The sequence below is a fragment of the Narcine bancroftii genome, chromosome 1 (assembly GCF_036971445.1).
Source record: "Narcine bancroftii isolate sNarBan1 chromosome 1, sNarBan1.hap1, whole genome shotgun sequence".
NCBI classification, from domain to species: domain Eukaryota; kingdom Metazoa; phylum Chordata; class Chondrichthyes; order Torpediniformes; family Narcinidae; genus Narcine; species Narcine bancroftii.
Genome location: NC_091469.1, coordinates 381,193,124 through 381,219,367, shown reverse-complemented (window position 1 = coordinate 381,219,367; position 26,244 = coordinate 381,193,124). Strand labels below are relative to the sequence as shown.

The window sequence follows — 26,244 nt, the reverse complement described above, 5'->3', positions numbered from 1 at the left end:
AGAGCCACGACTGCAGTCAAGTCATCTCTTGTTTACACCAGATGTATAACACTGAGCAATCTACATACATTATCTGCCCATTGCCTCCCCTGCACAAAGCCAGTTTGATCAGCATTTATTAATTTAGGCAAATAAGTTGTCGATGTATTTGCCAAGGCTTTGGCAATAATCTTATAGTCCATATTCAAAAGTGATATGGGCCTATAAGATAACAGTTTCAATGGATCCCTATCTTTTCTGGGAATCACCATAATTTCTACTGTCAAAAAGGACTCTGGGAGAGTGTAGATCACCACTGCCTGATCTAATACCTCTATAAATAGAAGTATTAATAAATCTTTAAATTCTTTTTAAAATTCCAGTGGAAATCCATCCTCTACTGGGGACTTATTAATTTGCAAGGAGGCCAATGTTTCTCCTATCTCAATTTAACCCCTCCCTTTCTTCTAAATTCAAATTTGAGAGATGCAATCGTGACTGGAAACTCCAATTTTATTCAAATCCCCCACTGATTGAGATTAATATAAATTAACATAAAATTGCTTGAAAGCTTCATTTATATCCTTTGGTTTATTTGAGATGCTGTCTGAATCTAGCTTAATCGCATTTATTGTTCTGCTTTCAACTGCCAGGAGAGGACCATATGGGCTCTTCCCCCTACCTAATAGTATTTCTGTCTTAATCTTGTTATCATTTTTTCCATTGTATTATACTTGAACTTTTTATTAATTAACCTCTCAGAACCCGCTTGTTGAAAGTCCTTTTCAAAACTTTAACACCTTTTCCAAGTCTTCTACCTCCCTTGTATACTCTTTGTTAATCCTAGAGACATAGCTAATTATTTGACTTCTCAAATATGTTTTTAATGTGTCCCATAGAAGAAGTTTATCCACAATGGAATTACAGTTGGTCTCACAGAACGTAGTTACGAGTCCAATTAAAGTTATAAATATCCAGCCTTTTTACAGCAATGTATTAAGGTGCCATCTATAGACCATCTCCTTCTTATCTGGCATATCAATAGTCATTACAAGAGGTGTGATCTGATAAGAGTCTTGCCTTTTATTCAATTTCCATGATTCTACCCTGTAAATGGACTGAAACCAAAAATAAATCTATCCTCGAGTAGGAGTCGTGTCGTTTTGAATAGAAGGAATAATCCCTTAATTATCCGTTAAGTTTTCAGCTCCTGTGTCCAACAGGAGACAAACTCTTGCAGGGGTGGGGGAGGAGGAGGACATAGAGGAGGAGATGGTGGAGGGGGAGGAGGAGGAAATGGTGGAGGAGGAGAAGATGGTGGAGGAAGAGATGGTGAAGGAGGAGGAAATGGAGGTGGAAGATGAGATGGAGGTGCCAAAGCAACCTTGTGTCTTATTTTTGCCTTCCTGATTTCCTTCAGTATTTTCTTAAATTTTCTGTACTTTCTAGTACCACATTTGCTGCACACCTCTCTCTTCTTCTTAACCAAAGCGCTTAACACATTGGCCACTTCTCTTTAGCTTCCCCTCCTTTTATTTATCCCTGCCAATGATCTCAAGTACTCACTCCCACAAATCAACACTATGTTTAACCCTTCTTTTGCCCTCCATGCTCTTCTTAAAACTCACTCACCTCAGCTGGTTCCCTACACTCACTGCTTGTCTGAGTCCTTTGCTTCTCTTGCTGGAATGGTAATGAGATCACAATAGCCTGAGTCCCTGCTCCATGCTCTTTTTAAGAGCACTCACCTCAGCTTACTACTCTCCCAAGTCCTTTGCTCCTCTATATCTCTTATTTCTTTTGAGTAAAACTGTTTAAAGAACTCTGTTAATCACCTTTCTGATCATCTGTAATTTTATGCATTAGTAGTTCTGCTGTGGATAATTTCCAAAATCCTACCAAGGCCCACTAAAACTTCATTTAAATATTTTTATTTAATAAAACTTTCTATCTCTAAAACCTGCAATTGAATTCAATCACATTCTGATCCCTGTTGGCTAGAAGATACCAAAAACATGAACTGAATGATAGTTCGGCACAGACAGATGAGTCAAAGGGCCTGATTCTACACTGTCACGTTCTATGGTTTGATGAAAGAGGTGGGGGAGCAGGAGACTGATTCCATATCCAGTTTAATCCATTTAATCAAAATAAGTTAAAACATCAATATTTTGATCTGATTAAATAACTGATGCTCTAAAAATATTTTTCTCCTTTGGCTGAAAAATGTTCTTACTAGTGTAGCAAAACAACTAAGGTCCTTCAGTTGTGAATCTGCAAGGGTATTTACTGCATCTGGTGCTCCCAATGTGGACTCCTCTACATCAGAGAGACTGGATGCAGACTGGGAGATCATTTCATTGAGCACTTCACTCTGTCCTCTGCAATAGCAAGGACCTCCCAGTGGCGTCCTAGCCTCTAGATTGTTATAAATTACAAGGCACTGGCTTAAATCACTGGAAACATTTGGTCTTTAACCGTGGTCAGATTGGAACTTGCCAAATTGGTTGAACATGATCCTTGTTTAACATCACCCTGCCAGTCCTCGCTTATGTCATTACCTAGCACAATTCCTGCTTGTAGACTCTCAGATAACAGACACAGGGTATATTGTAAGCAATTCATTCAGGAAACAAGGCTTGCTCTTGTTAAAGAGCATGAACTTTTTGATTTACTGAATATAGAAGCGTACCAGCTGATATAACAACTGAATTACTCTAAAATGAGTAAAATTATGTTCTTCAAAGTCAGGGGTGAATATTCAGTATGGCATCAGTTATCATACACGTTATAGTAAATACCATGTAAAAGTCGACCCCCTATTTTTGCCCCCAAAATTTGTTATTTTCCACATATCGTGTGTAAAAGTCAACTCCCCCCCCCCCCTTTATTTTTGGCCTCGATCTCCCACCCATTGGAGCTTCCGATGCCTTGACCGTTTACTCTCACCTCGGCCCCATTTACTGCATCTGGTACTCCCTTTGTGGCCTTCTCTACATCGGAGAGACTTGGGGTAGATTGGGAGATCGCTTCACTGAGCATCTTCACTCCATCCACATTGGTGACAGAGACGTCCCAGTAGCCAACAATTTCAGATCTGTGTCACACTCCCACACTCACATGTCTGTCCATGCCCTTATGCACTCTCCCACCAAGACCACCTGCAAATTGGAGGAACAATGCCTCATTTTCCATCTGGGCACTCTCCAATCAGATGGCATTAACATTGACTTTTCCAGTTTCTGCTAACCTGATCTCCTCTTTCCCCTCCCTCCTTCTGTTCCCCTTTCTAATTCTCCTCCCTCCCTTCACCTAGTCAATCCTCCTCCCCTTGATCGCTGCTGTCCCCTCCCTCCCTTTTCTACCTATTACCTTCTGCCTTTGCAACCACACCTCCCTCCCTACTCTTTTTTTCGGATGCCTGCCAACATTTTCCATAGTTTGATGAAAGGCTCAAGCCTGAAATGTTGGTTATGTATTTTTACCCTTGCCACATAATGGACACTGCTTGACCTGCTGAGTTTCTCCAGCATTGTGTTTTTATTTTAACTCTTACATGCATGTATATGGTAGTTAAGATAATAGCAATGCAAAGCCATCAACCAACATTGTCCAGCCCAGCCTCAACTCTGATGATGGAAAGGTCAACGGCTCTGCTGCAGGTCTCCTAATCCTTGTGGGAACTCACAGCCTGGCCTTTTACTGAACTCAGCATTAAAATCTTTCAAAGACTACATTGGACAAATTCCGAACATTTGTGCATGAGTTTCAGTGGCGAAGTGAATCTAAACTCCCCCATCCATTCACTTTCACCATTTCCCCCACTCACCCACGTATATAATCCCCTCATCACCACCCTCCCCACCCTCATACCAGACCTACCCTCTTCTCCCATCCATACTCACCCTCCCTTACCCTCATATCCTATCTCCCCACCCTCATCCCACACCCACCCTCCCACACCATCCCAATTCCCTCACCCTCATACCCTATCTCCCCACCATCATACCACATCCCCCACCATCATAGTCCATCCACACCCGTCCAACTCTCATACCCTTTCCCCCACCCTCATAAGCATCCCTGCCCTCCCCGAGATACCATCACCATCTCCAGCCTCACTTACCTGTGTACATCATCTCCCACCCCCCCTCCCCTCCCCAGGCATCCTCATCATCCCACCACCCCACAGACATCCTCACCATCCCCATCCATCCCAGGACCATCACCACCCCCCTGCAACCCCAAACACCCTCACCATCCCTACCCTCTCATCCCTGCACCATCACCATCCCCCTGCTACCCCAAACACCCTCACCATCCCCCCCATCACTGCCGCACATTCCCATCTCCCCTTCACCCCTTCCCTTCCTCCAGCCCAGCTTTAATTTCCTTGGAGACACTGAACTGAACATCAAATTCATTGTTTTACTGCTAGGGTGGGGTGGGGACACGAAATCAATGCTGAGGTCAAAGTGATCCAACAGTGAGCCACTCAGACCCTCGACCTTCAGCTTATCCCTAGGAAAGCCTTGCAGCCTATTGCAGAGGGCAGTGTGGTTGATGAACCAGCTTGGATGGCCTCAGGATTGAGGGCAACCTACTCTCACCCCTGTTCTGAGGTGGGACCTGCAGGCTGACACAGGCAGGGCAAGAAGTGGGAGATAATGGGAGAGGTTGTCAGCAGTGAGATTCTGCTCTTTACAAATGCTCCATCTGCATTTTTATCCATCACAGGTCAGGGATGAGGTGATGGGACTGTTTCACTTTCCCAAGGAAATTTAAGAACCTACTTGAATAAATTCCTTTGGGTTCCTAGCCTCTAAATGTGGCCCATCTATGGAAGCCAGGAATTGTAATTAAACTATCAGAGCTGGGTGGTGTGGTGGAGGGATTATTCTGAGAGGTCAGTGATATCTGTTTCTTTATGCTGTGGGAGAGGGAGATTTTTACAGAATGAAGTCACCATAGAGGTGATGTTTCTCCAGTGCTTTGATTTGCCTGTTGTAGGTCGTGCAGGTCTCTGTAGCGTGTGACAGGGTAGAGTTACTGCTGCCCAGTATTCCCTGGGTTTGCGTCAGGTCTGAGGTCTTTTCCACAAGAAATCAACCCATCCCAAATATCTCAGCAGTTCAGAATGTGAGTCATCACTAAAGGTCCTGTTTACATCCTTGTGACATCCTGACAAAGATTTCTTGTATATTCTATTGATGTTGGGAGGGGATTATACTTGAGCAGGCATGGGCAAGTATCCTGCTTGGGTGACTGCTTTAATCAGCGAGCCTCTTTAATCGTTATCCCTTTCAAATTTAAACTCCACTGGCTGCGCTCATCATAAGGCGGAAGAGTGGTGTAGCTGGTAGATCCGCTTCCTCCCAGTGAAAGGGACCTGGATTCAGTCCTGACCTAGTGTGCTGTCTGTGTGGACTTTGCACTGTGAACTCAGGACAATAGAGCATAGGATCAGACCCTTCAGCCCACAGTCTACTCTGGACATGATACCTAAATTAAACTCAACCTCTGCTCTTTTCATGAGACAAATTCCTCCATCTCCTATTCATGTGTCAGTCCAAAAGCCTCTTAAATGCTACTATCATATCTACTTCCACCACCTCACCTGGGTTCCAGGCTCCCACCAGTCTCAGTGGGTAAGAAAACACTTGCCCTTAAACTTTCTCCCCCTCATCTTAAATGCATTTTGTCTAGAGGAGCCATTCTCAACAGGCTACCCACCCCCACCTTGGGGACCACATCATATTTAAGTAAAAGCCTTGTTTTATTTTCATCATATATAACATAAATATTTTTAATATTTTTTTATGTAGTCAGTTGTAGTCAGTAGGAGAGAAGTATAGAAGAAACCAGAACTTGACTGCTTTACAGGGAAGGCGGTCCCTGTGAACTTTGAGTAGAGGCTTGTTGGGGGGGGGGGGGGGGGCAAGGCTGAAAAGAGATTGAGAATGGCTGCTCTAGAATGTGATGCTTTTACCCTGGGAAAAAAAGTCTCATTATTTTATATTCTTCTATCAAGTCTTCACCTCAACCTCCGACGCTCCAGAGAAAACAACCCAAGATAGTCCAAGCCCTCCTTAGAGTTCATCCCCTCCAATCCAGATTAATCTCTTCTGTCCCCTTTCCAAAGCCTCCATATCCTTCCTGTAATTGGGTGACCAGAATTGGACAAAGTAACTAGGTGGGTTTCTCCTGGCTGCTCTGGTTTCCGAAGATGCACAAGTTGGTAGGTTAATTGGCCATTGCAAATTGCCTCTACTCTATAGGGCAGTGGTAGAATCTGGGAGGAGTTTCTGAGAATTCAGGGAGAAAAAAATAATAATGTGGATCAGAGTAAATTGTCAGCATCAATTTGGTGGGCTGAAGAGCCTGTTTCTAAGCTGTATGTCCCTTTGATTCTGTAACATTGGATTACATTGTAACAACTTCCATTGTAGCAGCTTCAACATTCCCAGGAATCCTAGATTCTCCCTTCTTATTATGTTGCAGCTCAGTACCAGAGCTGGACACTTTTAAATCAGTTCCTGGCACTGAAAATCTGAACAAAAAACAGAAAGTGCTGGGAATGCTCACCTGGTCAGATAGCCTCTGTGGAGAGAGCAATAGAATTCACATTTCTGGTTGAGAACCCTTTGTTTCCTTAGTTTCTCAAACCAAGTTTCAGTGAGCAGAAGAAAGGAAGGCAAACGTGACAAAATGAACAGCGAGGTTGGTGTTGTGAAAGGAAGCAATAGATGGTAGGAAGATATCGATAGGGCAGGGGAGTGGGAAACAGAGAGGTGTATGGCAATGTGAGGCACAGGAATGCACAGCAAATGGCTGGATACTGGCTGAGGGACGCAGGAGGAAAAGGGAGCAGCTGGCAAAATTTCCCCAGTCTGCGGCAGCGCCATTTATTTTTCTCCTTCCCACAACCATGAGGGTCCTGAATTAACCTCACAACAATGATCACGTGCTGTCCCTGATCCACTGTAATTCTGCACACTGGAACATGCTCTTGCTCTTCCACTTTGTGCTGTTGTATGCCTGTTAAAGTTGACTGATCACGACAAATCATATAGCTTATAACATAGCGATATATTTGAACAAAGGAGTGATGCTATCGGAGCAAGCAGATAGGACAGATTTTCAGGCACTTGACCTTGTTGGCTGAAGCATGAATGGCTAGAGCAAGGAGGCAATGTTCAGAAGTACATAAAGCAGCAATTAGGTCACCCCTAGAATGTAGTGTACATTTCTGGTCACCACACTGCTGGGGTATCTGATGGTGTTGTAGAGGAGATTTAGCTGGATGTGGTCTTGGATAGAGAAGTTTAACTCCATTTTTTTCCCAACAAGACTCTGAGGGGAGATATCACGAGGTATTGAACATCAGTAGAGTTTACAGACTCACAACTCAATTTATTCTCCGCTGCTGGTAAAAGACACTGTAGTTTACATTCATGCTTTATATGGCTGCCAGCAGATTTGGATCACTTCACAGACAGCCTAATCCCCATTGAAATATAATATGAAGCAAATTAAACTTAAAAAGTTCTTTATGATGAAGATATAATTAATATTATTGTCACCAAATGAAAAAGCAGAACCTAGATCTGTTCCTGGGGTGCTACAGCTAGATAATAGGCTGTCTTTATTGGCTCTCATTATCTGGCAGAAGTGGAGGAACGAATCCAAATCAGCTCAGTGTTGGTTTCTGGTTTGTCGCTGGAACATTCCTGTTGCACACTTCCCACTTGCATGTCTATGGAATGCTCCCACTGTTTTGCAATAGCAAATCAGTCTTTTATTGAAACTGATGTAATTGAAGCCTCCCTCCCTCACCCCAGACAATCCACCTCCAGGAAGCTCAGACCATGATGCAGGTAATTCTGTGGGTGCTCAGGGAAGGGTGGTCAGTCTCAAGCAGGAGATACTTCTCGGCCTTGGGCAGATTGAATGACCCATGCAAAGATATCCTGGAGGTGGTTGGTGAGAGGATGGATGCCCAATGGGAAGAGGAAAGCCTGACACAAGTAGCAGGGGTGGAATGTGAGTCAGTCTGAAGTATGTTGCTGGGATGCCCACTCTGCACTGCCCCTCTGTCAGCTTAAAGTGAATGACTACTTAACCATTCAACTAATCCTTGAGGTTGAAAGTGAGCAGCATTTCTGAGGTCCCATTCTCATTCTCAATGAAAAGGCTCAGTGAAGGGAGAGCTGTTGTAAAGCAGGAAACCAGAGAAAGCAATTTCCAGAGTGAGATCCAGAAACATAACCAATGACCCAGTGATGCTGACTGAGATCAAGGTTCAATCAATCTTCCTCCTTTTGGATATGCATGTCAGTGAGGTGCTCCCTCAGTTCTCCACCCCACCTCGCCCCCACCATAGTGCAGTGCTCTTCAGTTCAGCCCCTCCCATAGTGCGATGCTCCCTCAGTACTGCTTCTTCCAAAGTGTGACAGTACCTCAATACTGTCCCTCCCACAATGTGATGCTCCCTCAGAACTACCCCTTTTTTTTTTTGCCTTTTTGGCAGTAAATCAATATTGCTCCTTTATTATTCCACAGTGTGTAGACTGCCAGCTAATTGCTTGAACTACGTGTTTGGAAACAGCAGAGCTTTACTCACAAGCAGCAGACTTCTTCTGAACAAGAGGTCTGCCTGAGTTCTCCCACACCACACACACAAAACCTCCTTTCGTTCAAATCCCATTTCTGCCATTTAAATAATTTATCTTTCTCCATGTTCCTGACATTGCAGACTGTAGCATTTGCACCGCCATTCCCACAGTGTGACAATCCCCGAGTAAGGAAGATAGGTAGAGCTGAATTTACATCCAGATCAGCCGTGATCTTGAATGGCAGAGCAAACTCAATAGGCTGAATGGCCAATTCCTGCTCCTATTTCTTTTGTTCGCTGAGAACTTGTCTTGGTATACCAATCCATTGATGCTGAACTCCCCTCAGTTGAGACGATGCAGAAAACATTTCTAGATGAAGGCAAGCTATCCAACCATACTGAAAAGGATAATTCTGATAATAACTAATAAAAATATAATAATAAATATGAGGTGATTCAAGGTCAACCGCTTAAGTTAAGAGTGTGGAATTTTATTGACAAAGTATTTGAGGTTACTGAAGAAGATTGAAAAGAGGGTTGGTGCGAGAACACAGCCTTGCTTCACGCCATTGTTAATGGAGAAGGGTTCAGAGAGCTCATTGCTGTATCTGACGCGACCTTGTTGGTTTTCGTGCAGTTGGATAATCATGTTGAGGAACTTTGGGGGACATCCGATGCGCTCTAGTATTTGCCAAAGCCCTTTCCTGCTCACGGTGTCGAAGGCTTTGGTGAGGTCAACACAAGTGATGTAGAGTCCTTTGTTTTGTTCTCTGCACTTTTCTTGGAGCTGTCTGAGGGCAAAGACCATGTCAGTAGTTCCTCTGTTTGCACGAAAGCTGCACTGTGATTCTGGGAGAATATTCTCGGCAACTCTAGGTATTATTCTATTTAGTAGAATCCTAGCGAAGATTTTGCCTGCAATGGAGAGCAGCGTGATTCCCCTGTAGTTTGAGCAGTCTGATTTCTCACCTTTGTTTTTGTACAGGGTGATGATGGTGGCATCACGAAGGTCCTGAGGCAGTTTTCCTTGGTTCCAACAAAGCTTGAAAAACTCATGCAGTTTGGCATGCAGAGTTTTGCCGCCAGCCTTCCAGACCTCTGGGGGGATTCCATCCATACCTGCTGCTTTGCCACTTTTCAGTTGTTCGATTGCCTTATATGTCTCATCCTGGGTGAGGACCTCATCCAGCTCTAGCCTTAGGGGCTGTTGAGGGAGCTGGAGCAGGGCGGAATCTTGGACTGAGCGGTTGGCACTGAAAAGAGATTGGAAGTGTTCTGACCATCGGTTGAGGATGGAGATCTTGTCGCTGAGGAGGACTTTGCCGTCTGAGCTGCGCAGCGGGCCTTGGACTTGGTGTGAGAGGCCGTACACAGCCTTTAGAGCCTCATAGAAACCCCTGAAGTCGCCAATGTCCGCGCTGAGCTGGGTTCGTTTGGCGAGGCTAGTCCACCACTCATTTTGGATCTCCCGGAGTTTGCGCTGAAGATGGCTGCATGCGCGACGGAAGGCTTGTTTCTTCTCTGGACAGGACGGCTTTGTAAGGTGAGCCTGGTGGGCAGCTCGCTTCTTTGCCAGCAGCTCCTGGATTTCCTGGCTGTTTTCGTCGAACCAGTCCTTGTTTTTCCTGGAGGAGAAGCCCAGTACCTCTTCAGTGGATTGCAGTATGGTAGTCTTCAACTGATCCCAGAGGGTTTCGGGGATGGGTCCGTGAGGCAGGTTGCATCGTCGAGCTTTGCTTTGAGGTTTGCCTGGAAGTTTCCTCTCGCTTCGTCTGACTGCAGGTTTCCAACATTGAACCTCTTTCTGGGGGCTTTACTGTTCCTGGGCTTTGGCTTGAAGTGAAGGTTGAGCTTGCAGCGAACCAGCCGGTGGTCAGTGTGGCATTCTGCACTGGGCATGACCCTGATGTGGAGCACATCTCGTTTGTCACTTTCTCGCACCAGGATGTAGTCCAGGAGGTGCCAGTGTTTGGATCGGGGATGCATCCAGGTAGTCTTAAGGCTGTCCCTCTGCTGAAAAAGGGTGTTTGTAATGACAAGCCGCTGTTCTGCGCAGAGTTCCAACAGGAGGCGCCCATTGTCGTTGCACTTGCCGACGCCATGCTTGCCCAGGATTCCTGGCCAGGTTTCTGAGTCTTTGCCGACGCGAGCGTTGAAGTCGCTAAGGATGACAACCTTGTCGGCTGTAGGGGTGCGTTGGATGAGGTTGCGCAGGTCAGTGTAGAACTTGTCCTTTTCTGCTGGTTCCGCCTGGAGGGTTGGAGCATAGACACTGATGACGGTGATGCAACGCTTGTTTTGAAGGGGGAGTCGCATGGACATGATTCGGTCCGAGTGGCCTGTCGGAAGGTTTTCGAGTTTGGAGGCAATGAAGTTCTTGACCATGAAGCCTACACCAGATAGGCGTCGTTCATCCGAAGGCTTGCCAGACCAGTAGAGTGTGAAGCCCGCGCCGCGTTCTTGGAGGCTGCCTACATCTGCCAGGCGGACTTCACTGAGAGCGGCTATGTCGATGTCAAGTCTGAGGAGTTCATGTGCAATGAGGGCAGACCGACGTTCAGGTCGGTGACTGTCAGCCTTGTCTAGTATGGTTCTGATGTTCCAGCATGCTAACTTGAGTTTGTGAGCATCTTTTGAGGGGGAGGATGTGGAGGGGGAGGACGTGGAGGGGGAGGACGTGGAGGGGGAGGACGTGGAGGGGGAGGACGTGGAGGGGGAGGACGTGGAGGGGGAGGACGTGGAGGGGGAGGACGTGGAGGGGGAGGACGCTGGGCTCTGGGTGGGTCACGTCTCCAGAATGGAGGACCATCGCCTTCCCAAGATCGTGTTATATGGCGAGCTCTCCACTGGCCACCATGACAGAGGTGCACCAAAGAAAAGGTACAAGGATTGCCTAAAGAAATCTCTTGGTGCCTGCCACATTGACCACCGCCAGTGGGCTGATATCGCCTCAAACCGTGCATCTTTGTGCCTCACAGTTTGGCGGGCAGCAACCTCCTTTGAAGAAGACCGCAGAGGCCACCTCACTAACAAAAGGCAAAGGAGGAAAAACCCAACACCCAACCCCAACCCACCAATTTTCCCCTGCAGCCGCTGCAACCGTGTCTGCCTGTCCCGCATCGGTCTTGTCAGCCACAAACGAGCCTGCAGCTGACGTTGACTTTTACCCCCTCCATAAATATTCGTCCGCGAAGCCAAGCCAAAGAAGAAGATTTGAGGTTACTGGCATCGTATGTACAAGGGGAGGCGAGATGTAAAGGGGAAAAAACTAAAAGGATGTCTACTTATAATTGCAATTCGTGGCACACTAATATCAACAAAATGGGGCAGACAATGAGTTGTACAGCATGGAAACAGAACCTTTGGCCACACTCCATGCCAACCAGTTGTCTGTTGAGCCAGTGACATTTGCCTGTGCACCTGGCCCTTAATCCTCAAGTCTGGATAGTCTGGGTGTATTCTCACTGAAATCTTGGAAACCGAGGGATCTTGAGTTACTGAGCTTCCCACATGAATGTTAACTCTTTTCCTATTTTTAATGGGTTTGGTTCCCTTTCCTTTAATTCCTTTGTCAAATTTGATTAAAATTATTTGTAAAAACCTGATAATTACCCAGGATGTCACTAATTAAATAAATACATCTAGAACTTTGAAAGTTTGATGTTCTCACTGTCCTTGGAGAGTGGCTAGATGGCTTTCTTTGTTGCACTACATGAAGATTTTATGAATTCTCTCTTCCCAAACCTGTCAATGACAGCACAGGCAGTGATCAATATTTTAAACCTTGTATTTCGTGCCAGTTCAATTTATTTTGAAAGATGATAAGCAAAGATTTTGCTTGAAATCAAGCTTCTACACTAGAGCTAAATTTTGCAGAGATTGTGGATGTTTTGAGTAGTGGAAGTCTGGAACTGGATGAGTATTTGATTTAACCAGTCAGTGAAATACACACATGAACCTGAATCATTTCTGTTCTCTTCCATCTCTGGGTTTCACCCAGGTAACCACAATTATCATTTAATATTTTTGTCATTCCTGTAAGATTCTAGAGAACATATCAGGAAAATTGGAATGTAGAACATAGAATAGTTTAGAATAAAACAAGAAAATCTGAAGACACTGTGATTACAGTTAATAAACAAAAGTGTTGGAATAACTCAGCAGGTCCTGCAGCATCCATAGGAGGCAAAGATAAATAACCGACTATTCTGGCTTGAGTCCTTCATCAAAATATGACCAAACAGCAGGCAGGTATCTGAATAAAAACGTGGGGGAAATGCTCCTCCCCCTGCTCCTTCTTCCCTCCTCCCCCCGCCTTTATAATGGGCCACATACCTGTACTGAACAAAATATCCAGATCAAATTAAAACTCCATTGCTGGCACAATTAATATCCGTCTATCCCCTTCATATTCATGTGTATATCTAGAGGCCACTTATACTTCTTTAACAATAACTCCTGTCAACCTGTTCAAGACACCCACCACTCTCTATGTAAAAACTTTGCTGTGCACATCTCCCTTAAACTTCCTCCCCCCTTACTTTAAACTCATGACCTCCAGTTATATAACACTTTTACACTGTCCACCCTAGCAATGTCGCTTATGTCTTTATATATACTCCAAAGAAGACAATCCAAGTTTATCCAATCTTTCCTTATAACTCATACCCTCTAAACAAGGCAACATCTTGGGGTACCTCTTCTGTGCCTTTTCCAAAGTCTCCACATCCTTTCTATAACGGAGTGACCAGATTCACAAATAGTATTCCAAGTGTGACCTCATCATGACTTTCTTACTTGTAATGTCCTGCTCAATGAAGTCAAGCATACTTCATGCCTTCTTTACCACTCTATGTGTGGCCACTTTCAAGGAGCAATGGGCCTGAACCCCAGATCTCTCTGCATATCAATGCTTTGGAGATTTGCCATTAACTGTATACATTCCCCTTACATGTGACCTCCCAGAGTGCAACACTTCACACTTGTGCAGATTAAGTGCTGTCTGCCATTTCTCTGCCGTATGTGTAACTGATGTATCTCCTGTTTTAGACGTTGAGAGCTACATACTCTGTCCACACTCTGCCAATCCATGATTCATCTGCACACTTACTAACCCAGCCATGCATCATTTAAGTTTATCACAAACAACATGAGTCCCAATACTGATCCATGCAGAACACCACTGATCACAGGCCTTCAGCCAGAATATCACCCTTCCACCACTACCTTCTGTGATCTATGGGCCAGCCAATTCCAAATCAAAACTATCGATTCACTGTGGATCCCATGCATCTGGACTTTCTGGATCTGCTACCACGAGGGAACTTTTCAAGAGCAATTAATCCTGATTTCTGTTTTTATTTCAGATTTTTCTTGAAAAATCTTCACTGGACTGTTTCAGATGGCAGAGGCTTTGGATTTATGAACACATCTTCCTGCAGCAGCTGTGTTCTGTGAGGTGCAGTGTGAGGTTTGGTTCAGAATCTTTGTTATCAGTGAAGCCAGGCAGGTGAGAAAGAGGGATGGGTCACTGAGATGTGTGTAAGTGGAGAGAAACATCAGTTGCTCATCCTCCCAGTAGACAAAGAGATGATTCCCAAATCCCAGTGTGGATTCCAAACATCTTGAAACACAGAGGACACCTCACATCAACCCAAGTGAGATGCAGGGAGCAGTTTTAATCACAGTGCATGGTCTTAATTGACCTCTGTAAAAGCTTTGACTGCATCAATCAAGAGGAACCTTGGCATACCCTTCTCAAATTCAGCAGATTATCACCTCCACATATGTCTGAAACATGATGTATGCAAGGTGTAATTTTAATGAAAGGGTCTATAGGTTGCCCCCTGGGGTGGGGCTAATCTACATAGCAAATGATGAAAAACTTTTCAAGCAACATAAAGCCTGGTCCAGACCCAAGTTCACCCCAATCTCAATCATCCAGCTGCTGTACACAGACAGCACTTGCACAAGCACATGTTTGAAGGCCCTGCTTCAAGCCATTGTTGAGAATGATCTTGACATTCAATTCATTCGATAGGCCTACCACCAATCTGTTCCTGCCTTGTGAACTTTGAAGATTGTTTGTGGCAAGATTTCAGAAGGTAGGTAGTGCTCTCTGTTTTTGGGGAACCATCTTCATTGGAAAATGATATCAGCAATAAAATTCACCATCATCTTCAGTACTCTAGCACAGATTTTGTTTGCTTTAGAGTCAAGGTTCAAACCTGGAACGAAGCACATGATCCATAAGGCACATCATTGACTCCTGTTTGGTTTGGACTACTTACTGCAGCCACCTCAAAATGAAACCCCGCCTCCCAGAATTCCCTGAATCAGCTAGCAGCATCACTGAACTAACATCAGTGTTCCCTCCCTTGCTCAAATCCAAGGCCCAAGTTACACACTGTTTCTCGATTTGGGCTAGCTACATATTCACATTCACCGGACCTCCAAAAACAATTCTACTGAGCTCTGTTGCAGGGAAAGATTACCAAATACTTCAAGGGTGATCTCAAATTCTCCTTGAGAAAGGGTAAGATCACCATTGTTCAAAATAGCGAAGGAGCATTTGGGACGGTGTTGTGAAGATCAATTCTCTTCATCAGAAACACAAAGAAGTCCTGTGTTATTGCTGGAAGGAATACAGCAGCTTACAATCTACCTATCCTGTCAATCACCTCCTGCTCCATCTGCCTGGCCTAATCAGTCACCTCAAAACCCACAGAATTGGAGTGAAACTAAGCCATCATCCATCTGAGGGACTTCTCGAGGAAAATAGGAAAAGAACCAGTAATAAAATAATAATATTTTTACTTTGCCTTCTCAAGGATTTTCACAAGAACACAACATGTGAAGTTTGATATTGATCAATGAAGAAATATCAGAATGAGTGAAGCAAAGTTTGGTCAAATACACAGGTTTTAAGGAAGCTCTTTTAGGATAAGAGTGACTCAGAGGTTTAAAAAATCAAATGTAGAGTCTAGACCCCAGTCAGATATTCGCATCTGGATAGTCTGTAGTCACTACTTCCTTGGAGTGGAGGAGGTTGTGTAGGATTTGAGAGAGACACGTAAAGTTATAAGGGACATAGTTGGGTTACCTCCATGAACAGGAGGTCATTCCTCAAGGATCTGGAAGACACACTATGTCATTCCTCAAAGATTAGGAAGTAACACTGTCATTCCACAAGGATCACTTCCATTGATAGCAGTTTACATGGTGAACAGCCTTGCTCGTGAGAATCTCTGCTCTTGCAGGTGGACCAACGTCAGTGCACCATTTACTCATTTAGAGTTGAGAGTTAGGGACAAGGAGGTATGCCTCAGACCTGGGCGAGAGGGTGGGAGGGGGGTGGGGGAGGGTGGCCGTTAGAGGCCAAAGAGAGACTCATTTTGGAAAGGAAGAATGATAATTCAGGCAGCTTTTTCAAATAAAGGAAAAGTTTTATCCTGACTAACAACCCAATAAGACACAGGTCATTCCCTTTAGTTTAATTTAAAACTATCAATCATGAAGTAAAATAATGAAATGGAGTGAGCTACTTGGAAATTTGAATGCCAAGGGGCTTCACCCTGGAAGGTTAGAGGGAACATATACAATTCTAAATCTGGTCTCACTAAGGGGTTAAACAATAAACTTTTATTCCTGGGCAGCTCAACACTGTTACAGCGTCAACCAGGATTCATATCCACTGCTGACTGCAAGGAGTTTGTACATTCTCCCTGTGTCTGCGTGGGTTTCCTTTGGGGACTCCGGTTTCCTCTCACTGTTCAAAACATATGGGGGTTGTAGACCAATTAGGTGTAATTAGGCAGCATGGGCTTGTGGGCCGACAGGACCTATTACCACGCTGTACGTCTATGTCTATTAATGGCCCCGGCCTGAAACATTGGCTACTCTTTATTTCCTATGGATGCTGTGTGACGTGCTGAGTTTCTCCAGCACAATTGTGTATTTTACTTAGGGCCAAAAGCTTTTGAGTGAAATTTCTGCTCTTGTGGGTCAGATCCCTCGACGCTCTGCACATTAGTTTGGAGCGATGGGGAAAAGGGTTGCAAAAGTTCGACCAGAGGAAATGATGAAAGGAAACAGCTGGGATTCTGGCACAATGCACAGCCTCCATAAGCATAGGTGGGAGAGGACCTGTGAACTTTGGCTTACCTGGATTTTGTTACCTTGATTGGCTATTTCAGATTACATTGATTAGATTGCTTACATTCCTCTGGGTCCAATGTGTGTAATGTTTGGACTCTGTGAACTCTGTGCCCTGTTCTACTCATGGTGTCTTCTTGGATATTGATCAGATTCATGACAAGCAAAACCCAGCCAGGCGAGCTTTGTCCCTGACCTGCCCATCCCATATCTCAAATCCCTGGGAAACAATTGTGTCAAATGCTAAGCAGTTTCAACAAACTTAAAAGAAAATCTTTCCAGTATTATATGAGAGCCACACTCTGTGTCACCTCTCACTGTTGTTTGAGGGTACACATTGGGGTTTTGAGATTAGACCAAGATCTAATATGGTGGATTTCAGGAGTGCCAGGAACAGGGAGATGGTTGGATCAGTTACACCATTCCTGTCTTGAGATCCTGTTTTGTGCTTGCAGTCTATGGGAAGTGTGAGAGGTCCCATTTGTAGTTGTTAAACTGATTTGATATTTCCAGCCAGAAACATTTTAGGTATTGAGGAAACATTCACTCATTGGATTACCTTCACAAATCTTCCCTGGAACTGTTTAAAGGGAGTGAAACAATGAATAACTGACCGCATACCTCACCCAAACCCCTAAACCTCTAGGCTCCAATCGCAGGTGGAGCACTGGTTTTGTAAACCAGGGGTCGCCAGTTTGTTCCTTGTTTCTGTGCGGGGCGCTGGACAAAGTGGCAACTCTTTGTCTGCCTTAGGATAGACAAAGTTAAAGAATTTCAAGTATGCTACTGTGGTGATATGTTTCCTCCATTGTATATAATTATTGTTGGCTGCTGTATCTATGGAGCTGGCCAGCCCACTGATGACTCATACCCTATGACTCCTTCCCTGTGGTCTTGGGCCATAAAGGTCGAGCCACCTCTCCCTTCCCTCCATTCCTATACCTGGATCTGGGGCCAGCAAGGTTCTTCTGTATATTAGAGCCTATGGTTCCCTCAGTCTTGGTGGTTACTGGTAGTGCATTACAGCTACAGGCTCAATGTCCTATTACGTGACAACATGAGGCGAGGTGAATCCAACTGATTCGCTCTCACCCCTCTCTGTCTCCACAGTGTCTGTACCATTTCTCTCCATTCGATTTCAAGTATTCCCACTGTGAAATGCTTATCCTAACGGGTTGGAATCTAGCTTTATTCTTTTTTTAACGCGAGTTTTGGGGTTTTAAACTGAGTGTTGGTCGCTATAATAAGAACAAATGATAACGACAGTCGGGAATTCGGCTTTCACTGCTTGTAGAATCTCCCATTGTATGCTGTGTGAGAAGGGTTTAAAATCAACTCCTTCTCTCGGGACCCTTGTCTGGAACTGCGTGAGCTCCGGGGAACAAGACAAGAGGCAATTCATCACCAAATGAATCCCACTGTCGAAAGGAATGCACCAGAAGGGGCAGTGGGAGTGGGCACAGAGTGGACCCATGGAAAACCTTTGCACCCTCCAGTGGAGCTGAAATGACATCACTGCGAGTGGGAGAGACATTCCTTGGAATGATGTCAGGGATCCTGCGGAAGGGACCTCACTTCCCTGGAAGTACGTGGTAGAGGAAAAGTTGGAGCGGCTGAGACGGGACGTGGCTGGACTCGAGGGAACACGACGGCAAGCGGATTCTGGAGCTGGAGGAGGGCGTGGGGGGGGGGGGGGGTGGTGGTGGAAGAGAGAGAAGGACAGGGAAAGGAATATACGGAGAGAAAGGGAAAAAGATACAGACCGAGTGAGAGGGAGAGGTCAAGAAAGGGTTGGGAAAGAGGGAGCGCGACTGAGTGACAGGGAGGGTTTGGGAGAAGAGAGGCAAAAGGAGGGGAGCGATAGGCAAAAGAAGGAAGGGTAGGAGGCAGACGGGAGAAGCAGAGACAGGGAGAAGCAGAGACAGGGAGAAGGAAGGAGGGTGTGTAGGGAGGTAGAGAGACGGCGAGGGAAGAAGGAAAGAGGGTGTAGGGAGGTAGAGAGGGAAAGAGGGGTGTAGGGAGGAAGAGAGGGAAGGAGGGGTGTAGGGAGGTAGAGAGACGGCGAGGGAAGAAGGAAAGAGGGTGTAGGGAGGTAGAGAGGGAAAGAGGGGTGTAGGGAGGAAGAGAGGGAAGGAGGGGTGTAGGGAGGTGGAGAGGGAGAGGGAAGAAGGAAGGAGGGTGTGTAGGGAGGTAGAAGGGAGAGGGAAGGAGGGGTGCAGGGAGGTAGAGAGGGAAGGAGGGGTGTAGAGAGGTACAGAGGGGAAGGAGGGGTGTAGGAAGGTACAGAGGGGAAGGAGGGGTGTAGGGAGGTACAGAGGGGAAGGAGGGGTGTAGGGAGGTACAGAGGGGAAGGAGGGGTGTAGGGAGGTACAGAGGGGAAGGAGGTGTGTAGGGAGGTAAAGAGAGGGACAGGAGAGAGAGGGAGCGCCAGGGGAGGCAGAGAGAGGGCGGAACACAGATCTGAACACAGCGGCATTGCCGGCGTGTTGGGGCTGCACGAGGCTGTGGGAGCAGCAGGATCCCGTACGGTAACGGGACTCCCGTCGGCTGTCCGGAGAGCAGCATGCGGGGTTACTAGACCATGGCATCGGCGGTGTTTGAGGGGACCTCGCTGGTGAACATGTTTGTGAGGGACTGCTGGGTGAACGGAGTGCGAAAGATCATCGTCAACCGGCGGGAGGAAGAGTTTTTCGAGATCAGGACCGAGTGGTCGGACAGGAACGTGCTGTACTTGCACCGCAGCTATCCTCAGCTGGTCCGAGTCTACCGCAGGCTGAGCGACGCCTTCCCCGAGGACCGGAGCGCCCTGTCCCGCTCACTACTCCAAGGTTTGGCTCTCCTCTGACTTGGCAAACTTGGCGCTTCGAAGACTGAGCGTCCGAGACGCTTGGTGAAAATACCAACCTTAAAGTTGCCTTGAATTCTCCGAACACCGGCCCGTCGTCTCCTGTCCCGTCCATCGCTGGGGGTGCGAGTTGCCCCGCCGAGGAATGGAGGGAGTTCGGGCTGGCCGGGGTTTGCGGAACGTTCAACTTTGGGGGAAGGTCCATAACAACTTCTGCCCTCTAGCCCCTCGCCAACATCCCTCCCCTCCCCACCCCACCTCACCATTCCCCCAACATCCTCTCCTCTTTCATGATCTCCCCTCCTCATCCCCACCATCACTTCTCACCCCCTCTCATCCTCGCCCTCCCCTCTCATTCCTCCTCACCTCTCATTCCCCTCTCCTTATATCCCCAACACCCACCTTCTCCTCCTCCCTCTCCCCCTCACCCCATCCCTCTCCCCCTGCCCTTTTCCTCTCCCCCTCCCCTTTACCCGTCCCTCTCTTTCCAATTGCTCTCTCATCATGACCTCTCTCCCTCCTCTTCCACTCTCTCTCTCTCTAAATCTGCCTCTCTTGCTGTGTCCAGTCTCTCTCTCTGCTTTTGTCCATCAGATCTGAATGTCCATGTTCATTGCTTGCTCTCCCCAACTTTTTTCTCATTCTCATTATATTTTTGTTTACCCACTACTCTCCCTTTTTCTTTCTTTCTCTCTCCCTCACTCACTCGATCTGCCCAACCCTCTGACACTTTGTGCTGTTTAGCTTGTTCCTTTGCTGCCTCTTTGTCTTTCTTTGTCTCAATCCATGCCTTTTCAGTACTTCCCTGCCATTTTCTCTCCCTCTCTCTCATTTTCTGTGTCTCTCTTTCTTTCGCCCCTGATGTATCTCTCTCCCTCCCTCCCTTTCTCTCTCTTCCTCCCTCCCTTTCTCTTTCTTCCTCCCCCACCCCATTATTTATGCCTGCCTCCCCTGCCATCTTTGTCTCCACCTCCCTTTCCATCTCTCTCTTTTTATTTTTATCTCTTGTGGCCTCTTCCTTACTCTCTTTCTTTGCCTATCTCTCCTCCATTCTCTCTTCCTCATTGCCCCCTGTTCTATTTTTCTGTCTCTTGAAGAAGGGTTCAGGCCTGAAACATCAGTAATATATCTTTACCTTCTATGGACACTGTGAGACTGGCTGAGTTCCTCCAACATTTTGGTGTGTTTTTACTATTTTTCTGTTTCTCTCTTTACTCTTCCTCATTATGCCTCTGCCTTTTTTCTCTCTCTACCTACCTCTTTCTTTGTATTTTGTACCCCCTTTTTTCTGTCTCATCTTTCTTTAAGTCTCCCTTTTTCTTTCCATCCCTTTTTTTTCTGTTACACACCCTCCCTCTTGTGGCTCTCTCCAATTTCTCCCTGACCCCCTCTCCCTCTCCCTCTCCCTCTCCCTCTCCCCCCTCCCTCTCCCTCTCCCCCCCTCCCTCCCTCTCCCCCTCCCCCTCCCTCCCTCACCCTCTCCCCCTCCCTCCCTCACCCTCTCCCCCCTCCCTCCCTCTCCCTCTCCCCCCCTCCCTCTCCCTCTCCCCCCTCCCTCCCCCTCTCCCCCCTCCCTCCCTCTCCCTCTCCCCCCTCCCTCCCTCTCCCTCTCCCCCTCCCTCCCTCTCCCTCTCCCCCCTCCCTCCCTCTTTCTCTCCCCCTCCTTCCCCCCTCCCTCCCTCTTCCTCTCCCCTCTCCCCCTCCCCCTCCCTCTCCCCCCTCCCCTCCCTCTTCCCCTCCCTCTCCCCCCTCTCTCTCCCCCTCCCTCTCCCTTTTTGTCTCCCCCCTGCCCCACCCTGTGCTGTAATTTGAGTGAGAATTATTTGGAGACTTTAGACTTTATTGATTACGTTCACTGTATTATGCATAATACTGTATTACAGCATAATACCAGACAGTATTTTACAAACCTTTGTGCGTTGTGTATATTCTTGTTATGTGCTGGGATAAAGCTGCAGCAGAGTCCTTTAACTGCTTCAAGATATCTCAGAACTCTTCACAGCTCATGTGAGAGATAATCAATTACAGGTAAATAAAAAGGGAAATAGGATGAGATGGGCTGTTGTGAAAGCTGGGATAGGACTGATGAGCATAATGGTTTTCTATATTGTAAGGAAACATAGTAAAGGTACAAATGAAGTATTGTGAAGAGTAGACATCAGTGGAATGTAAATGGAAAAGTCATGAGCGAACCTTTGAAACCCTGTAGAGGGAGCAGGGTCATCTTTGTCATTTCTGACCCACAGCTGGTGGGGGGGGGGGTCATGTATTATGGGACTGCTTCAGTGCTAGATTTGCTACCAACTAGACCCCTAGGCTTAGCTTTAGTAAGGATTCTCCTGACTTTACCCCCCTGTCCCACCCTTCATTGAATATAATAAAGTGACATTAAGTTACAGTAAATAACATGTATTGTTGAACTATGTATAATGTACATGTATAAGCAAGAAATGTAATTGTAGCAACACCCTTTCCAGAAATGCTTTCATGTCATCACGTTCTGACTGGTATTGTCGAGTAATCAAGCACGGTCTTCATTTGAAAACAGTTTGCCGTTAAAACAGAATGTCTTACCTGTGTTTGGAGAATAACACAGCCAACTTCTGATTTTCTCGCCATTTGTAAGGGAACGGTAAAACATGGACTTACTAAAGTAACGATTCTCTTTACCATCATATTTTATACATTTCACAATACAGGCATTCATTTTCCAACAGGCTTCACTCCCTGTCTTTAACCAGTATATGCGCATTTTAACACCAACTTGAGACATAACCTAAACAGAACCTCGTGGCTGCAGTACGAAATCCTAAAACCATAACTTCTAAATGTTTATATGTTTGGAGCCTAATTTAGAAAACAGAATAGTAATATATGAAAAAAAAATGCAAGAGTACTGAAATAGCATCCAAAATACTCACGTGTACACTCAATTAAACCATTTATTTTGCTGATCTCAGGGCCCCCCTCTCTTCCGGGCTCCTTGGCTTAAGCCTACTCATCTTAATGGTTAATCTGCCACTGTGGACTGCTTGTATGAAGTTTCTTCTCAAAGAAGCTGAGCCCCTTTTGCAGAATTGCAGGACCTCACAGCAAGAGTTAAAGGTGGCCTGAACCCAAGGTGCTTAGCCGGTGACTATGTACAGTAGATGATTTAAGCCCCAGTATTACCTGGAGTGATACTAATATCTTAGCTTTACACTGTCAGCCCTGAATTAAACTTATGCTTATGTAATGATTAGTACACTACCCCTCCAACATCTTACCCCACAGTTCTTGTCTGTAAACCAGTCCCACAGCTTAACATCCTATCCCAGTATCCCCTAACCCATTCTTCAATCCCCTTCCTAATGCACACCCCAAACTGTCACTCTCCCTGACAGTTTATAATGCTAACAAGAAGCATTTTGATCACTTGTACCCCACAGAATGAGGAGAGATTTGACAGGGGTATACAAAATTATGCTAGAGTAAATGCAAGCAGGCTTTTTCCACCAACGTTGGGTGAGGCAAGAACAAGATGTCAAGTGTGAAAGGTGAAATATCTAATTGGGGATTTTTTTCAACACAGAGAGTGGTGAGAACGTGGAATGAGCTTCCGGCTAAAATTATGAGTACGGGTTCAATTTAGATAGTTGGAGAAAAATTTGGATTGGTTTCTGACAAGGCAGGATAATAGTTCGGTGCGGACTAGGTGGGCCAAGGAGCATGTTTCTGTGCTGTAGTGTTTTGTGGTTCTATTGAAAAGAGTCACCCAGGCAATGAATTAAATTGTATTGTTTATTGTCACATGTACCAAGATACAGTATAAAACTTTGTTTTGTGTGCTATCCAGGAAAGTCAACTTGTATTTAAACACAACAGGTGCAAACTAAAACAAAGTTCAGAGGGTTGTGTTACAGAGAAAAGGTTCAAATGAAATAGTGCAAGGGCAACATAATTTTACTAATGAGAGGTTCATGCAGTGGTTTGATAACAGCAGAGAAGGAATTATTGTTGAATCTGGTGATGGGTATTTTCAAACTCATGAGACAAGAGCGGAGAAAGGAGAGTGTGACCAGGGTGGGATGGGTGCATGAGTATATTGTCTGCTTTCCTGAAGCAGTGGGGAGTGTAGCTGGAATTGATGGAGGGAAGGTTGGTCTGCATGCTGGCCTGAGCTGTGTTCATAACTCTGCAATGACCTCTTTCTTTCTTGTCACCCGTGGGTTTTAACTAATTTCAATTTGATGATTGCACCTAAAACTTGAGTCAGAAAATGAGAGAAAAAATGTTTGGGAGTTCTCTTCAGTCAGGGAAACCTGATAAGTTGGAAACTCTATCAAGTGTAGGAAATAAATGAACTCTGTAATTAATATTCAAGGATCCTTCTGTGTCAGTGAGCAATTTGTAATTTGAAAAAAATTGCTCAATGCTAACCCAAAATGAGACTAATTAATAAAAGATTGAGGTAAACTTGTGTATTATTAATGACTCAATAGAAAAACCCAGAGCAAAATGTTGCAGAGGTTGTGACCAACTGACTAAATGCTCTGTTGTTTCTCTCCACCCTTCCTGAAGACAACCATGCTTACTGATCTTTGCTTCTCTATCCAAATAAACACACTTCTGCTTGGAGCCTTGGCCGTAGGTGCTGGCTGTTGGAATTAAATTGATCTTATCGTTATTCATGGAGACACACAGGAGACTGCAGATGCTGAAATCTGGAGTAAAAACAATCTGCTGGAGGAACTCAACAGGTCCTTCGCAGTGGAGCAGTAAACCACTAGTAAGTTTAACCTACCAGTAAAGTTGACCCACTGAGTTTCTCCAACAGGTTGTTATTTTGCTTTATAACATCACCCCTGTTGCTTCTGCTACATAGAAACAGGCCCTTCAGCCCATCTAGTCTGTGCTAAAGTAGTCTTCTGTCTAATCCCATGGGTCTACATCCAGATAACAGCCCTCCCAACCATGTACCTATCCAAATTTTTCTTAATTGTCCAAATTGAGCCTGGGTTCATCACTTCAGCTGTCAGCTTCACGCTCCCACCACTCTTTGGATGAAGAAATTCCCCCTTTCACTATTAACCGATGTCTAGTTTTTGTCTCACCCAACCTCAATAGAAAAAGCCTGCTTTCCTTTATAAAAGAGGCTTTCCTGCCTCCTATGATTTTGTAAACCTCCATCAAATCTTCTATCATTCTCTGATGCTCCAAGGAGTAAAGTCCTAACTTGTTTAACATTTCCCTCACTCAGGTCCTCAAGTCCTGGCAACATCCTTGTAAATCTTTCTATTTATTTATTTATTTATTTTTAATTTTTTTATTTTTCACACCATAAATCACGTTAGCCATGATATACACTTTTTCTTTTTCACACATATACAGTGACTTTTTCTCCCCCCCCCTCCCTCCTCCCAAGCCACCCCCCCACCCCCCCTCTCATCCATTTTAGGTATACAATCTAGGTTGCATTAAGCCAGTCAGACAATGTTGTCATTCAACAAAAATACACCAGAAATTCTACTGAGTCCATTCTTTTCTTTTCTTCTCCTTCCATCAACTTAGGTAATGTTTGTTCCCGGTAGGTTTTCGCTAATGTATTTAATGTAAGGCTCCCATACATCCTTGTAAATCTTTACTCTTTCAATCTTATTGATATCTTTAGGTGACAAAAGCTGCACACATATGGTCCAAATATGACCTCAACAAATTTGCCTTATACAACTTCTGTACTCATACTTTGATTTATGAAGGCCAACTTGCCAGAAGCTCGCCTTATGACCCTATTCTTACTCATTGTTCTTGAATTTCTCAACATCTCCTCATCGCTAGTGATAGGTCCAGCAGCTGCTCGCTCGTGCCTCCCCTTCCCATGCCTTGCACTCATCTCTGCTGAGAGGGCTGCTGACCTGAACTTTCACCCTGACCTCCATATAACTCCTTTCTGCATGGTTTGTGGTCTGTTGGGGTGTTCCGTTTATGAAGTCCCTTACTTTGTGACATTATGTTGGACCTGCCACCAAACATGTGTTCTACTTGGCAGATGGAGAACAACTTTGTTTATTTTGAGGTTATTTACCTTGGGAGAAAAGGGTAGGTCAGAGTATTATTTAAATGCTGAATAAAATCACAGCAAGCTGGTGTGCAAAGAGATCTGGGAGTGCTTGTGCATGAATAATGAAATGCTGGTTTGCAAGTGCAATGGGTAATCAAGGTGAATGGGATGTTGGCCTTCATTGCTAGAAGAATTGAATTTAAGAGCATGGAGGTTCTGCTGCCATTGTACTGTGTACTGGTGAGACAGCACCCGGAGTACTGCATGCATTTTTGGTCTCCTAGGGCATGGAGATGGTGCAGAGGAGGTTCACTAGGTTAATTCCAGAGATGAAGGATTAATTTATGAGGAGAGATCAAGAAGCCTGGGATTACATTCATTGGAGTTAAGAAGGATGAAAGGGGAACTTATAGAAATGCATAAAATTATGAAAGGAATAGATAATAGAAGTAGGAATGTTGTTTCTACTGAGAGGTGAGACTAGAATTAGGGGGCATATGCTTAAGATTCAGGGGAGTAGATTCAAGTTGGAGATGAGGAGGAACTACTTTTCCCAGAGTAGTTAATTTGTGAAATTATCTACCCAATCAAGCAGTGGAGTCTGCCTCAGTA

At 45.3% G+C, this 26,244-nt stretch overlaps 1 protein-coding gene across 2 annotated transcripts in view; it reads left to right on the top strand.

The window, feature by feature from the left end:
* Positions 1-19,107: 19,107 nt before the first annotated feature.
* LOC138751323 (PX domain-containing protein 1-like) overlaps positions 19,108-26,244 on the top strand; it is a 49,931-nt gene continuing 42,794 nt past the window's right edge. For both annotated transcript variants that reach the window (XR_011349817.1, XM_069913481.1), the window contains exon 1: positions 19,108-19,575. Coding sequence is in view for 1 of the 2 variants with exons in the window: in XM_069913481.1 (XP_069769582.1) it covers positions 19,329-19,575 (247 nt within the window). In the remaining variant the exon portion in view is untranslated. The remainder of the gene's footprint in view (positions 19,576-26,244) is intronic.